We start from the raw sequence: 14,743 nt of genomic DNA, 5'->3' as shown, positions 1-14,743 counted from the left end.
GCAAAATACTCCATGGCACTTTGGAAACCACTTTTGCATCCCTCCATGGCACATTATTATGCCATCAATTCATTTATATAGTCAGCAAATCTATATGACACCTACTGTGTGAAGCTATCTCTGGGGCAAAGCCGCACGTCTGAGGGAGGGGTATCACTCCTAGGTGCTGAGAGGCAGAAGTGGTTCTATAGGGTCATGACACTTCACCTCCCATCCATTCGTCCATTCGCTATCCAGTCATTCAACAGCCATGTACCCAACTTCCCCTCTAGGTCAAGATTTCTGCCCACAACAGATTCGCAGTTTCTTAGGGAGGAAGCCAGGAGAACCAAGCACCTTGAGAAATATGGAGGTAGGGGCATGAGAAGCACAAGCAAAATCATCAGTAAAGAGGGTCCAATTCATTTATGCATTCGTATGCTCATTCATTCCAAAATCCCAAACATTTTGTTGAACACCTACTTAGTCCGCAGGGGCTGTGACAGTCAGCAAACACAGACACGATCCCTGCCTTCATAGAAGTGACATTGTGGAGGGAAGGACAGGTAGTCATCAGAAAATCCCATGAAAAAGTGTGAAAATCCCATGAAAAAGTGTTGCATGTTGCATTGTGGCTGCACATTGCCTTTCAGATACAGACTGAAACCTTTAACCCGCCCACCAGGGCTGCCTGGTCTCATCTCAACCGCCTCACCATGTCCCCTCACTCTCTGCTCCAGCCCCAGGGTGCACCTTTTAGTCCTCTTACTCTGCCACAGGGCCTTCGCACTTATGGCCTCTCTGCCTGGAATGCTCTCCCACCTGCTGTGCCTATTGGATTCCTCCCTGAGACTCCTGAGATTGTACCTTGACTGGGTCTGAGTCTTGACTGGAGGTTCTGAGAGTCCCAGGAATCTCCCCTTAAAATCGCTTGCCACAGGTGTGATCACCTATTGCCTTTATCTATTATGAACCCATACAATTGGGCAATTGTATGTGCAAATGGGTAGTTAGGTGTCTAACTACCGATAGGTGTGTGGGTGTGTGGGCATGTAATTACTAGATTTGCATTTGCAAATGTTTGTTTCCTCTTCCTACCCCTTCTTCTCTGCTTATCCTGCCTGCAGCTCACCTACCCCTGACACGCACATGCCCAGGGGTATGACTGCGCCAGGTGTACCTCTTATGTCTGCTTAACTGCAGCAGAGGAAGTTTCTTTCCTTCTTAAATGTCCTCCCTCCATTCATCTATGCACTACCACACCCTCCCCACCCATAGAACGGAAAACAGCAAACTCTCCCCTTCTGCCACATTGGGTGGGGATTGCTTGCTCACCCTGTAAAGAGTACAATCTGGAAATCACACAGGAGAAGTTGCTTCTCGGCTCCCAGATCAGCCTTACCTTGCCCAAGCCTCATCACTGTTGATAAGCTAGACTTGTGCAAAGTCGTGCTGGAGAGGAACTGCGACACTGAGTAAGGGCTGCTGGCTTTGGGTCCCCAGCGTCTGGGTTCACATCTCAGCTCAGCTACTCAGGAGCATCGTTCCTCCTGAAAATAAAGGTAACACATGTGACGGGCTTAGTTCTGGCACAAGCTTGGCCGACAGTGTGATCGTTACTTGCCTAACGCATGTGTGCTTCTTGGTAGTGAACTTTAGCAGGTTCTTCTCCTAGGCCTCTTACTGTATACAGAAGGGACACACTTTAGGTGAACCATAATTGCTGCCCATTTACGTGTCCTCTACGGTAAAACATTAATAAAAATGATAAAAAAAAAAAAAGGAACTAACACGGAGCAGGTACTTTATGACCCCACAGATGGATAATCCCAACAAACTGTCACCTTGGGATATCATAAAGGGAATATCAAATAACTAAAACATAAACATGGCAAACCCATTTTTTTTTTTTTTTTTTTTTTTCAGTTTGCAGCCTCTATGGTGAAATACCCAAGACCCACATTTGTTTGGGACGGGCATGTGGGTTATGTGAAAACCCAGTCCTGCTGGTGGACACAGAGTGTTGAACTTGAATGTGCCACAGTTTCTGGCCTAGAAAAGTCCATCCTGCAGAAAGATGGCTCAGGGTCACCCAGCCTTCTGCTTTATCTGCCTAGGGAGTGCTGCTCCCATTAGCTAAAGCCTTCCAGGACACCTTTGCTGGGAAGATTCCATATGTTTCCCCTGAGTTAGATAGGTGATCGGATTTTAGCACCATGTTCTTTTCTGATTTCAAGCTTGGCTTCTGCTGTGACAAATGCGTCGCTAACAGCTGTGCACCTCTGCATTTTGCTGAGCCTCAGTTGCAGTAAAGTATCTACCTCTCTCCATCACTTTTGCTCTGTAGGGAAGCTGAGATTTTTAAACTATTTTAATGCAAATTAAAGTTCCATTTTTGTTTTCATTATGCTTATAACAACTACTTCTCATCAAACAAAAAATGCCGGGTGAAAAAAATGTCAGCCTTTTACTCAATTAGAGGGATGTTGGGGATTCCCCCACCTAATAGGATTTTGTCCGTAGGGGGGAATTTGGACTAGAAACTTTCTTCCAAATAAGGGATCACATGATCTGTGTTCTAGAGTCCACAAAACTACCAGTTTGGAAGGAAAATGTCCAGCTTGCCTTATATTTTCTGGATCAGTTCGAAGTTCTAGAAATGTGTGGTTTTCTTCTGTTTTGGGCAATTCTTGTCGGATTGGTCTCCTCCATCTGTCTTTCACTTAGAAGCTTGGTGCAGACGTGACAACAGGCGCAGGGCAGCAGGTTCAGGGGAGCGAGTGTGGACATGGATCCTTGAGCAGATGCCTCCTGCCGGTTCTGCTCTGCCAGGGTTAGCTTTGAAGGGGCTTCCTGGCTCTCCCAGCAGGTGGTAGCTTGGCCTCCCTGGACGCCTGCTTCTTTTCTTCCTGAGCTTCCTGCCGGAACCCAGAGCTCCTGGCTGGCCTTCCCACATCAGGGCCCCAGGGTTGAGAACCCGAGGATTTACTGTTCGCTAGAACTGTTACTTTTTAGCGTTTGCACAATAAGGATCAGGGCTGAAAACTGTGGCTTGAGACTCAGGTGATAAGAGGGTGGTTGCCTCCTAAATCTTCTGACTCATTAACACATGGCATTCACAGTGTCTAAACCCCCACTTTGCGTTTGAAATGGGAGAGTTTTGCTGGGAAGAACTCTTCCTGGCTTGGCTACTCCCTAGCTAGCCTCATCGCTTACTCCCTTTTTATTCCCTCTCAAAATGAAACAGCTCTGAGGGGTCCCCATGATGGAACTTTTCTGTAACCTGACTATGGGGGTGGCCCATAAAAATAAAAGTTGCATAGAACTGAGTATACGCATGCATAAAGGAGTGCATGTGAAAGTGGTGAAATTGGAATAAAGTTGGTGGATCATCTCTGTGTCAGCTTTCTGGCTCTGCTCCTGGCCAGGGTGTCACCAATGGGAACACCTGAGTGAGGGCTCTCCAGGGCCCCTCTGTATGATTCCTTACCACAGTGTGGGAATCTACAATGGTCTCAAAACAAAAAGTTACAGAGAAAAAACACATCCGCTTTCAATTCTTTGTTTTATACCATCATCTCCACCCCATGTCTTTCCTACCCCTTAGATTTTGGAATTCTGTGTATTCCTCAATAAGCTGCCTTATTTATTTAAATGCTAATTTCAGCACTAGAAGTCAGGCTTGATGATAACACCTCTTAGAGATTGCAAAGTATCAGGGCTTGCAGAATGGGGTCCGAGAGGACCCTTACTCTTTGAAGAGGGTAACCTGTGTTCAGAAATAGGCGGGTGATGGAAAGAGTGAGTCCTTTGATCGTAACATGAGTCAGGACTAGGAGGTTCTAAAGGACGGAAAAGAGCACAGGATGTTGAAAATTCATTCTTTAGGCTTCTTTGTTAACTTTCTGATTTTGAAATAATTATAGATGTACAAGAAGATGTACAGGTCCCACTCTCTCTTCACACAGTTTCCTCCATTGCTGACATCTTAGTTAACTGTAGTATAACATCCAGATGAGGAAGTTGACATTTTACGATGTGTGTGTGTGCAGTTCTGCCTCATTTTATCACTTCTGTAGATTTTCTAAGCCCTGCCTCAGTCAAGACACAGAACTACTCCATCACCACAAACATCTTCCTCCTGCTACCCCTGTATAATCACAGTCACCCCTGTCTATCCCACCATCCCCAACCCCCGACAACCACTGACCCATTTTCCATCTCTGCGATTTTGTCATTTTGAGGATGTTATATAAATGGAATCATATATTGTCTGACCTCTGGGCGCTCAGAGTGCGATATCTTTGAGAGCCAACCTAACTGTTGCGTGTGTTGGTGTGGAGGTACTGCAGTTTATTGAACCATTTACCTACTCTAGGACATCTTGACTATTTCCAGCTTTGGGCTGTTACAAATAAAGCTGCTATGTGTGTACAGTTTTGGGTGGACATACATTCTCATTTCTCTAAGATAAACGCTCAGAAATGCAATTGTTGGGTCATGTGGGAAGTATATGTTTAGTTGTTTAAGAAACTTCCGAACTATTTTCCAGGGTGGCTGTGCCATTTTACTTTTGCACCAGTGCATGGGTGACCCAGTTTCTTTGTGACCTGACCAGTATTTTTCTCTTAGTTTTAGCTATTTCAAAAGGTGTGTGATGGTATATCATCATGGCTGTAATTTGCATTTCCCTGATGCCCATTGGGATGGAATGTCTTTTCATGTACCTATTTGCCATCTGTATAGCCTCTTGGTGAAATGATCATTCATGTATTTTGTCCATTTTCTGATTAGATCATTTGTTTTCTTACTCTTGAGTTTCAAGAGTTTTTTTTTATATTCTGGCTATGGATCCTTTGTCAGGTATGTGCTTTGCAACTGTTGTCTCCCAGTCTGTAGCTTGTCTTTTTGTTCTTCTTAAGAGGGTCTTCTGCAGAGCAAATTTTTATTTTTGATAAAATTCAATTCTTCACTCTTTCCTCTTATGGATCTTGAGTTTGATGTCATGTCTAAGAACGCTTCACAAAGGCCTAGGACCTGTAGGCTTTCTCCTATGTTATCTCATAAAAGTTTTATAGTTTTCCATTTTCTGTTGAAATCTGGGGATCATTATGAGTTGATGTTTGTATGAGGTGGGGGGTTTAGATCAAGGATAGTCTATTGCCTGAGCACCATTTGTTGAAAAGACTATCTATCTTTCCTCCACTGAATTGCTTCTGCACCTGTGTCAAAAATCAGTTGGCCATACTTGGAGTGGGGGGGCTGTCTCTGGGTTCTCTATTTTGTTCTATTGATCTGTATCTAATGCTTGATCTTTTTTGTTCTTATTTTTTTTTTATTAGAGAATCTGTAGGTTTACAAAAATATCATGCAAAAAATATAGGGTTCCATATACCCCCTTCCTATTATTAATACTTTTCATTAGAATAGTGCCCCTGATACAACTGATGACAGAATATTATTATAATTGTACTATTAACCATAGTCCATAGATTACCTTAGGGTTCACTGCTTGTGTTTCACAGTCCTATATTTTGGTTTTGAATTTTTATTCTAGTAACAGATATACAACCCAAATTCCCCCTTTCAACCCCAACCACATAAAATATATAATGCAGCAGTGTTAATTACATTCACAATGTTGTGCTACCATCAACACCATCCATTACCAAAACTTTTCTATCACTCCAAACAGAAACTCTGAACCCATTAGGCATTAAGTCCCCGATTCTCCACTGGTACACCATCCCCCGGTAACCTGCATTCTAGTTTCTGACTCTGTGAGTTTGCTTAGGCTAATTATTTCAAATCAGTGAGATCATAACATGTGTGTCCTTTGGTGTCTGGCTTATTGCACTCAACGTGATGTCTTCAAGCTTCATCCGTGTTGTGACTCGCATCCGAACTTCAGTCCTTTTCCTAATGCTTGATCTTTGAGAATGAGCGAGAAGGACTCCCCTTGGCTCCCTGCCCCGTGTCTCTGGCCCCCGCAGAGAAGGAATGTGAGCCCCAGACTCCGAGCCAGCGTCACCCCAGGCTTTGCTCTGCACACCAACATGTTGAGGAACTTCCCTAACTGCTTTTTTGCTCCCGACGATGCTGCAGTTTTGGTCTCCTTTTACTTCCTTTCCTTGCTTACGCATGTTCTCAGATTAAAGTAGGATTTTCTAACACAGATTTTTCTATCATGGGGTAGAAACCGTAAGTAAATGGAATTATCATAACAATTTAAATAGCAATAAAATATGTTTCTCTGTTTCTATTCAAAGAAAGAGAAAGGTAACTGGAGAAGATGAAGGGAAAATCTAGATTTGTGGGTGGTAGGTGTGTGTGTGTGTTTTTTTCTTCTTCAATAATAGGTACAGAGTTTTAGTAAAGGACTTCAAGGCAAAGGAAAAAAATAGCATATACTGTTATGGAGTTATTTTTATCTTTCATTTTTATGACAACTTATTTGTACTTAAGCGAATCTTTCCAAAGAGTTAGAAGCATCATTAAATAAAGACTGTGAAATGTGCAATATGGCTTATTTATTTAAATGTTAATTGGTCCAACGAACACTTCTAATTAGCTCTATATTTGCTTAGCAAAAAGTTTTACAAATTCCAATTGTGAAAAGCAGCTATTTTGAGCTGGTAAGCATGTTGCAGCCTCAGCTATGATTTTTCTATAGTTCTCAGCCCTTGAAGGCACAATTTAATTTTTCATGTATGCATACTAGCAACGGTAAACACTTGCGAGTGTAAAGAACCTTCTTTAATTAGCTGCACAACAATTAAAGGATTCACAAACTAAATTGAACCCTGTCTCGGTGCTTACTAGCTGAATTCTACCACCTGTCACAACAGCACTTTGTTCAATCTGTTATGCAAAATCATTATAGCAATATAGCAGAGGGGGAAAAAAAGAGAAAACAGCAATTATTTCTTACTTTTCTCTTGAATGGGTTATTTTGGGTTATACTGATGTCAGGTTCATTGAAGCTAACCTTTTGAAATCTGTAACAGCATACTTCTAAGGCAGTCTCAGAATGGCTTGAAGAGTATTTAGTTTTACCCTTTTAGGAAGAAGCAGTGCTCATCTCAAATGTGCTGGGGACTCTGATCATTTGAAACAACCTGTTCTAACTCTTGCAGCCTCTGTATCCCCCTTTTCACGAGGAGCCCCGTAGAGCCTGACATGAGAACACACCGTGCTCCTGGATTCTTAAAGCATGCAAACCACCCTAGTCCCAACTTGAAAGGCACAGTTCTCCAACTGCCACCAACCGCCATCACCAAAGGCATTCCAAGTCATATTATTTCACCGGCCCCATCACTTATTGTAAAATCCTTTTTTTTTTTTTTTTCCCTTTTTTAAGATTTTAGTTTCTTATTTTAAAAACTAAAATGCTCCCCTGCAGACTGGGTTGGAGGGATTGGAGGGGAATGTTCATCCCCTTGCTATGTGCGGAGACAAAATTTATTCCGGGACCCCAAACTGAAGCCTGACACTGCAGTCTCCTTGTAGTTGAGGCATAAATGTTTACATTTGGTGTTGTCACACTCTGGCCTCTGCAGAGAACTCCAGCGAGTCTTTGGGTTTCCCCATGCCAGAGGGATGAGGTAGGATGTTTTGCAGGCCATGCACCTCCACTGAAGAGCTGTTGGCAGTTGCTTAAAAATGGCATCAATAACATATTGTTAGTCCCAGGCTTGGAAGTAGAAGCAAACTGGGCATTTCAGATGTCGGAGTGATCATAGACAAATACCGGGGCTCATTCAGAGGGCCTGCATTTTCCGGTAGTACAAGAATTTTTGGAAGTCGCCACTTTACATCATTTCATGAAAATGCGCAAAGAAGACAAGGCAGCCCTTTGAAAATATAAACTCTTTTTCCCCGAAACATGCTGGAAGGAGGAAAGTGAGAGCCAAAGGTCAAAGGCTGAGCAAGAATGTGTTTCTCTGTTTTTCCTGTTTCTTAAGCATTAGCACTGCAGCCTTAGCTACAGAGGGCTGTCTTCCGTCAGGCCCAGGAGGGAGGCCTTGAGGAGTATGGGGCTTCTCTCTTCTTCCTGCTGAAAATCAGACTCTTAGGCTGGTCCAGACTTGGTGTATGTAAATTAAAGTCAGTTGTCCTTTAACTGGAGAAGTTCATGAGCCACATGCCTCATGCAAAGTTGCAGCCCGAGAAAGAAGACCCACTTGCTGCTTCTGCTGGCTGCAGACGCTGCCCGCCTTGCTGGCTGTCCCTGAACTGCTGAATTTTTATTGCCAGAGTCTTCCAGGTGTTGGTACAGCTGCTCTTTGGTGGTTCTTGGGTTTGTCTTCCTGGCTCACAGGGGTGCCCCTGCCGGCAAGTCCTGAGCATTGGAAGGAGGCTGCTGGTGCCTCCTAGGAGACGGTCACTTAATAGTCTCTCAGTAAAAATGTGGTGACTAATATGAACGGGAATCTCTACTTGGCTGAAGGGTCAGTTCAGGCACCTGAGTCCTTTCAGCCTTTCCCTCCCCTGGCCCGGGCTTCCTCTTGTTTTCTGCTGTTCGCGTAAAATCTCCTTACCCTGGTGTACTGTCTGTTTATTCCCACATTCCTTGCTGCTTCCTGCAAAGAAAAATGGCACTTGGGATGGCCTTAAGCCGCATCGTATGGAGGGCTCCTCACCATGTGCACAGATCTGCATCGGGGTGTGGAGGGGCCACCTACTCTCAAGGGGCTTTCAAGTCTGCTTGGGGGGCCCAGACTCACCCAGGGAAGTGGGGAGACAAGCCTGAGGCGGAGAGTCTAGCAGCCACTCTGATTTGCGGCAGCAGGAGGGAGACACTGTGTTCCTCTGCTCTAGTATCGCTGACATTTCCAACTTCCTCACCACGGGGCCACTTGAGGTCGTTGTGGCTTAGGGTTTAGTGCACGGTACGTGGAGAAGGTCTGGGTTCGGTCCCAGCAGTACCAGTTACCAGCTGGGTGACGTTGGGCAAATTATTTCACTTTTCCCTGCCTCAGTCTCCTCACCTATAAAATGGGTGTGACAATAATAAAGGGATCTTAGAGGGTTGTTGTGAGGATTAAGGGCGCTAACATGTATGACACTTGGAGCAGTCTTGAGTGCAAGTCAGGGTTGGTTAGTTGTCCTTGCTGCTCTCCTTATTGCTATCATCACCACTGCTCCTTGAGTCTTCCCAGAGCATGAACTCCAAAGGTCTAGGGGCAGAAAAGAACCTCAGGAAACCATCTCCTAGCCCCTGACTTCAGGTCGGACAAAGGTGTAAATGAACCACCAGGCAGTGCCTTACTCCTCATCATGCTCAGGGTTTAGCCATGCAAGGCTGTGCTTCTCTCTTGACTTCTTAACAGCCTTCCGCCTGTTGTTTGTTTGCCGGGTGTGGTGTTCCGGTCTAGAAGATAGATCTTCAGAACTAGTACCATATAGAGTGTACCTGCTGTGTTTCCCAGCCCAGCTTTCTGCCTGTTGGAGGCTGGTACTACTTCCCAAAGAATGTGTGGATCCCTCGATGAAGAGACACCCCTTCAGTCACATCTTAGGAGAATCTCTATCCAATGGAGTCAGTAGTTATTAAGTGTTTGCTACATGAAGAATGTGTGCTCTGTACAAGGCACATGTCAGGGTGCAAACATTCCTAGTATACAAGTTTAATTTATAATTTCATAGAGGTGCCAAGGAAAGAGTATGAGTGGTCACCACGGTGAGTGCTGGCAGAGAAACAGCCCAAGGAAGGGGAGTGGGAGGTTGAAGAGTGAGGGCGAGGTGCTGGATCAGGAAGGGCCCAGGGGCAGATGTCTGGGACAGGGTGCCATAACTGGACTTTGGCCCCTGGGGGGTGGAATGGCCTTGTGAAAGGTGTTTCCTGTGAAACCCACCCCGTTTCGCTCTGGGTCAACAGGGATTTCAGTAAGGTGGCAGCAGAATGATCTAGGAGAGCTCTGCTCTTGGGGATGGGTAATTTGTAGAGCTATAAATACCTAAGATAAGAGATGCATATTTTCATCTGTGAGTGTTGAGGAAACTTGTATCGTCTAGCAGGGATTGGGGTCATTTCCCAGCAATCAGTTTCCATGCTGAGGTTTATGCTGCCAGTTTTCCTTTTAAAGGCTGAGTGATGAATGAGGAGCCAGCATGGCTCAGTGCCTCATCCACAGTGGCCCTCAGTAAATGTTTGTTGAATGACTACATGACTGCATCTGAGGAACTGGGTCTCTGTAGGGGATGCACTCATTTAAACCAGGGCTACCACACAGTGGTGGTGTTTCTCCATGAATCATGACCATGTAAAAGTGCCTTACGGTGGTCACCTTTGCAAAAACTGTGTACCGCATAAACAATCTAGGAAGAGATGCAAGTGCAAAGGACATCCATGGATGGGACGGAGCTTTCCCAGTTCCTGCTTGTCTCTGCTGTGGATGCTGTGCTATCCGAGATCATATAGGACCCTGCCAGATACATTTATAAGAAAGGATTTTCCTTTTGTGGAAGTTGTTGCCTCTCTAGTGCCTGTCACTTTTCTCATTTAGTAAGCTGGGACACAGTAGGTGGCTGGATAAAGTGCTACTGGAACCAGGGTTCCAGGTCCACTTCCTGCTGACTTGTATGTTCTATGTGACCGCCAGAGGAACTATGCAGTTCCTGAGTGCTGAAAAATCTAGAAGGATTTCTTTTCTTTCCACTTCTAGGTTTATTTACCTGAGTTTTCTTACCACTACATAGAAGTTTATTTTGAAAAATTAGAAAATAGAGGGGAGCAGCTAGAAAGAAACAGAAATCCCTTAGTGATCACCAATGTTGACCCTTTGGTGTGGACGCTTCCAGATCCTTTCATGTATAAGTATTTCCCATTACTGTTGTTGTACCTAAAATGGGATTATATTTCACATACTGTTTTGTAGTCAGCCATTTAATTTAATATATTTTTCTACACCCTTTTTGATGAGTGCAAAAATAGTCACATGGCTGTGTCATGGTGCATAGATTTAACTGAGTCCTGTGAATGAACACTTAGATGATTTCCATTGTTTTTCCTCTTTTGTTATGGGGACTGGGCTTCTCTGGGGCTCCTAGGGCAACTGGGATCTCTTTTTAGGAAGGAAAATGGCAGTGAGGGAATCAGTCACATTATTTTCTCTTACCTGGTTGGCACTACGAATGCCTGCCGTACAGACCTGTCACCAGCCTTGCAGGGACTCAGGTGCATGCCTTTGGACTGGAAGTGGGGACATGAGAAAGGTGGGCTGCAATCCCTTTCCTGTGAGTGGTGCATGTCCCCCGGCATGCACACAGGCATGCACGAAGGTTTGTAGAAAGTACAATCTGTTCTTCGCTCTAGGTTTCCAGCGATTGAATCCCAGCCACACGAACTGTGGGGAAGAGGATGAAAATGCAAGCCATCTGCCCTGGTATAACTGACCTTTCAAGGTCTTTGCTACCCCAACTTTTGCATGGGTGTTAAACACTCCTCTGCACCATTTTTGATGAGTGCATAGTATCCAGTTACAGCGGGTGCCCTAGCTGTACCCATCCATCACTACCTTCATTCTTGTAATTCCTTCCCTCCAATACTTCATCCATCCAGCCCGTCCATCCTTATTTCTATGTGTTGGTCTGTCTGTCCATTTATCTCTGGCATCTAGAATGGTTCTGGCATAGAGTAGTTGCTCAGTATATATTCATTGAGTGGAGGAATGAATAAATAATTGAATGAATAACACAAAAGTCAGAGGTTTTGAATCTGGAGGGTTTATTTCCTGCCAACAGCCCTCGACAAGCTTACCTATAAATTCACATCACCCCTGCTGGCATAACTTTTGAACATTGTTCTGATGAAAGGGCATCTCAAGACACCCAATCATAAAAGCTCTCTTTTCTAATTTAGTCATCCTGGGGAGGCATCCTGCCTAATTTTCTCCTTCCGAATCCTGGTCCCCCACCCCTCCACCCCCCTCATTGCAGCAGGCAAGGGAGAAGGGCAATCTAGTTGCACTTTCATAAATGGCAGTTTGATGAACACCATTTTAGCTAAATCTTTGTACACATTCTTAATTATTTCCTTTGGTTTAATTGCTAGAAGTGGAATTGCTGGGTTAAAGGGTATGCACATTTGAAGATTTTAATACTATTGCCAAATTGCCCTTCAGGAATGTGACATCAAATTATAAGCCCCACACTTTCCCCTACATGACAGTGCCCCTTCCCTTATATTCCACCAACACTGAGTATTATTTAATAAAATAGTATCAATTAGATATGCAAAATATCTCATTTAACTTTACATTTCTTAAGCTTAAATATATATATTTAAGATATATGTATCTTTAAGGAATGTCTGTAGTTCTTCATGAATGACTTATGTATGTCCTCTGTCTGGTTATCTTCTGGATATTTGAATTTTTTGAATTGTAGGATCTCTTACGTTAAAGTTATTAACCCGTTGTCTTTTATACATCTTGTAATTGTTTCTTCTGAGTTTCCACTTGTCTTTTACTTTTGTACATGTTGTTTTTTAATGAGGTAAAGGGATTTAAGTGGTCAAATCTTTAAATCTATTTCTTTACTCTCTTTGGTGTCATGCTTTGAAAATAATTTCCTACCCCATCATTACAGTAATATACTCCTAAATTCACCTTCTTATGTATTGATGGTTATATTTGTAAGTATACATCTTTAATCCACCAAGCATTTTGATGTCTTTTATTAGGTCAAAATTTTATGTACACACATCACACACATATTTATGATTTGTTATAAATGAGATTTTAAAATCATGTTTTCTAATTATTACAAATGTATAAGATATATAAGAAAATTCTGTATTTGGTTTCCTATTTTTAAAATATAAATGCAAGTTAACAAACCACATCAGAGAAATAGAAAATGAAAAGTGAAAGCCTTATTTAAATCTCCCACCTTCACCCTAATTCTACCCCTTTCCCCAGGGGTGAATAATGATTATCAATGGATTGGTATTTCTCTATCCAGGTTTATTTTTTTTGCATTTGTGTAAATACATAAATACATATGAATATAAAGGAATTATTTTTTACACATGTGGGAAAATCCTGTATATACTAGTTGCCACTAACATTTGTGCACTTAAGAATATAGAGAGCAATCTAATTCTCTTAAACGTCTATGTTTCCCAACTCATTGATTGAATCATTCTCATTCTTTCTCCAATTAGAAAAATGCTGCAATGAACTTGCTGCTATCTACAAGTGGCATTGCTAGATTGCAGGGTAAGGATGTTTAAAAATTCTATGATATTGCTGAATTGCTTCTTAAAAAGGGTGCACCAATTTACATTTCCACAAATAGTGTTTGGGAGTGAACAGTCTCTAACACCCTTGCCAACCGTGTGTATAACAAAGCTCTTTAGATTTTGGCAAGCTGATGTACCACAAATGTTTTATTTTTGTATGAATTTCCCTAAGCATTCTCATAAAGATACACTTTCCATTTATATGACTTCCTTTTAAAATTTTCTCTTTATATTTTTGAACATTTATTGGTTTATTTTTCCTTGCCTTAATGATATGAAGGAGCTCTTTATATTTTTACTTCCGTATTATTAATATGGTATGAATGTTGCGAAACTTCTGTCTTTTAAATTTTTATTTTTGTATGTGGCAGAGAAATAAAAAAAAATGATGCTGTCTTTAGATTAATGGCATTTGAGTCTTCTTTACCAAAGATTATGAAAAAGTTCTCCTACATTTTTTGACTGCATTTATTTAAAAGAAGACTTTTTTGTGTTTCATGTGAAATATTTTTCTAAGTGGATAGCCAATTGTGCAAGTGTATTTATTGATCATTCTATTCTTTCACTGCATATCTGAATCATAACCTTTATCAAAACCATGTGTCTATTTTGGGGTCCTCTCTATCTGATCCATTGATTTAATTTTCTACTCCTATATACTACACACTATTTGAATTACCATAGTTTTACTACATTTTGATTTGATAGCATGTGTTCTCTTATTCTTCTTTTTAAAAATATACTTGACGATTATCACATTTTTCTTTCAGACGAATTTTAGAATCAACTTGCTAAATTTGGTAATTGATCTTTGACTTGGGTATATAGAATAACTTAAGAAGAATTCTCATATTGACAATATCAAGTCTTTTTATCCATGATCATGGTATATCTATTTATTCAGCTCTTATTTTGTGCCTTTCCATAAAGGTTCATGTTTTACTTCATATGGTTCTCGCCCATATCTTGCTATATTTATTCCTGAGTATTTAAAATTTCCTCTGATAACTTATAATTGGTTTCTGGTATATAAGAAAATGTTCATTTTCTGTATATTGATATTATCTTTGGCATCTTACTACACATTTATGAATACTAACAGTTTTTTACTTTATTCTTTATTTCTTTATTCTGTACAGTCTTTCAACTACAAATAAAGGCAGTTTTGTCTGTTAGTTGTCAGTACTTGTAGCTTATCTTTTCTTTTCCTTCTCCTTCTTCTTCCTTTTAAAATCACATTATTTGCATTGGAGAAGATTTCCAGGACAGAGCTTCTGATTTCTAGCTTAAATAGAAATGCTTCCAATATTTTGTCATTAAACATGATGTATGCTGTAGGCCATTTGTCTTTTTTATAAATCAAAAGTTGAATTTCATGTGTTTTGGGGGCATTGCTGATATTATAGTGTGGCTATTTTCTTTAAGATATAAATATAGTGATTTAGATTAATAGATTTCTTATTTTTGAGTGATTCCCCAATTAGGGATAAATTCAAGTTGTTCTTTGATGAATTATTA

General features: G+C 41.7%; 1 protein-coding gene across 13 annotated transcripts in view; it reads left to right on the top strand.

The window, feature by feature from the left end:
- Nucleotides 1–14,743, top strand: part of ZNF536 (zinc finger protein 536) — a 435,117-nt gene that overhangs the window by 153,319 nt on the left and 267,055 nt on the right. For 3 of the 13 annotated variants that reach the window (XM_037820155.1, XM_037820156.1, XM_037820157.1), the window contains exon 4: nt 13,148–13,202. The exons of 8 other annotated variants lie outside the window; for them this stretch is intronic. In XM_037820155.1, the coding sequence (XP_037676083.1) occupies nt 13,160–13,202 (43 nt within the window). In that variant the 5' untranslated portion in view covers nt 13,148–13,159. Of the gene's footprint in view, nt 1–13,147; nt 13,203–14,743 lie in introns of those variants that run through there. 2 more of the 13 variants (XM_037820163.1, XM_037820166.1) reach the window with 2 other exon arrangements.

This window comes from Choloepus didactylus, chromosome 27, assembly GCF_015220235.1.
Source record: "Choloepus didactylus isolate mChoDid1 chromosome 27, mChoDid1.pri, whole genome shotgun sequence".
Lineage (NCBI taxonomy): Eukaryota > Metazoa > Chordata > Mammalia > Pilosa > Megalonychidae > Choloepus > Choloepus didactylus.
This window is presented reverse-complemented; position numbering and strand designations above follow the sequence as displayed.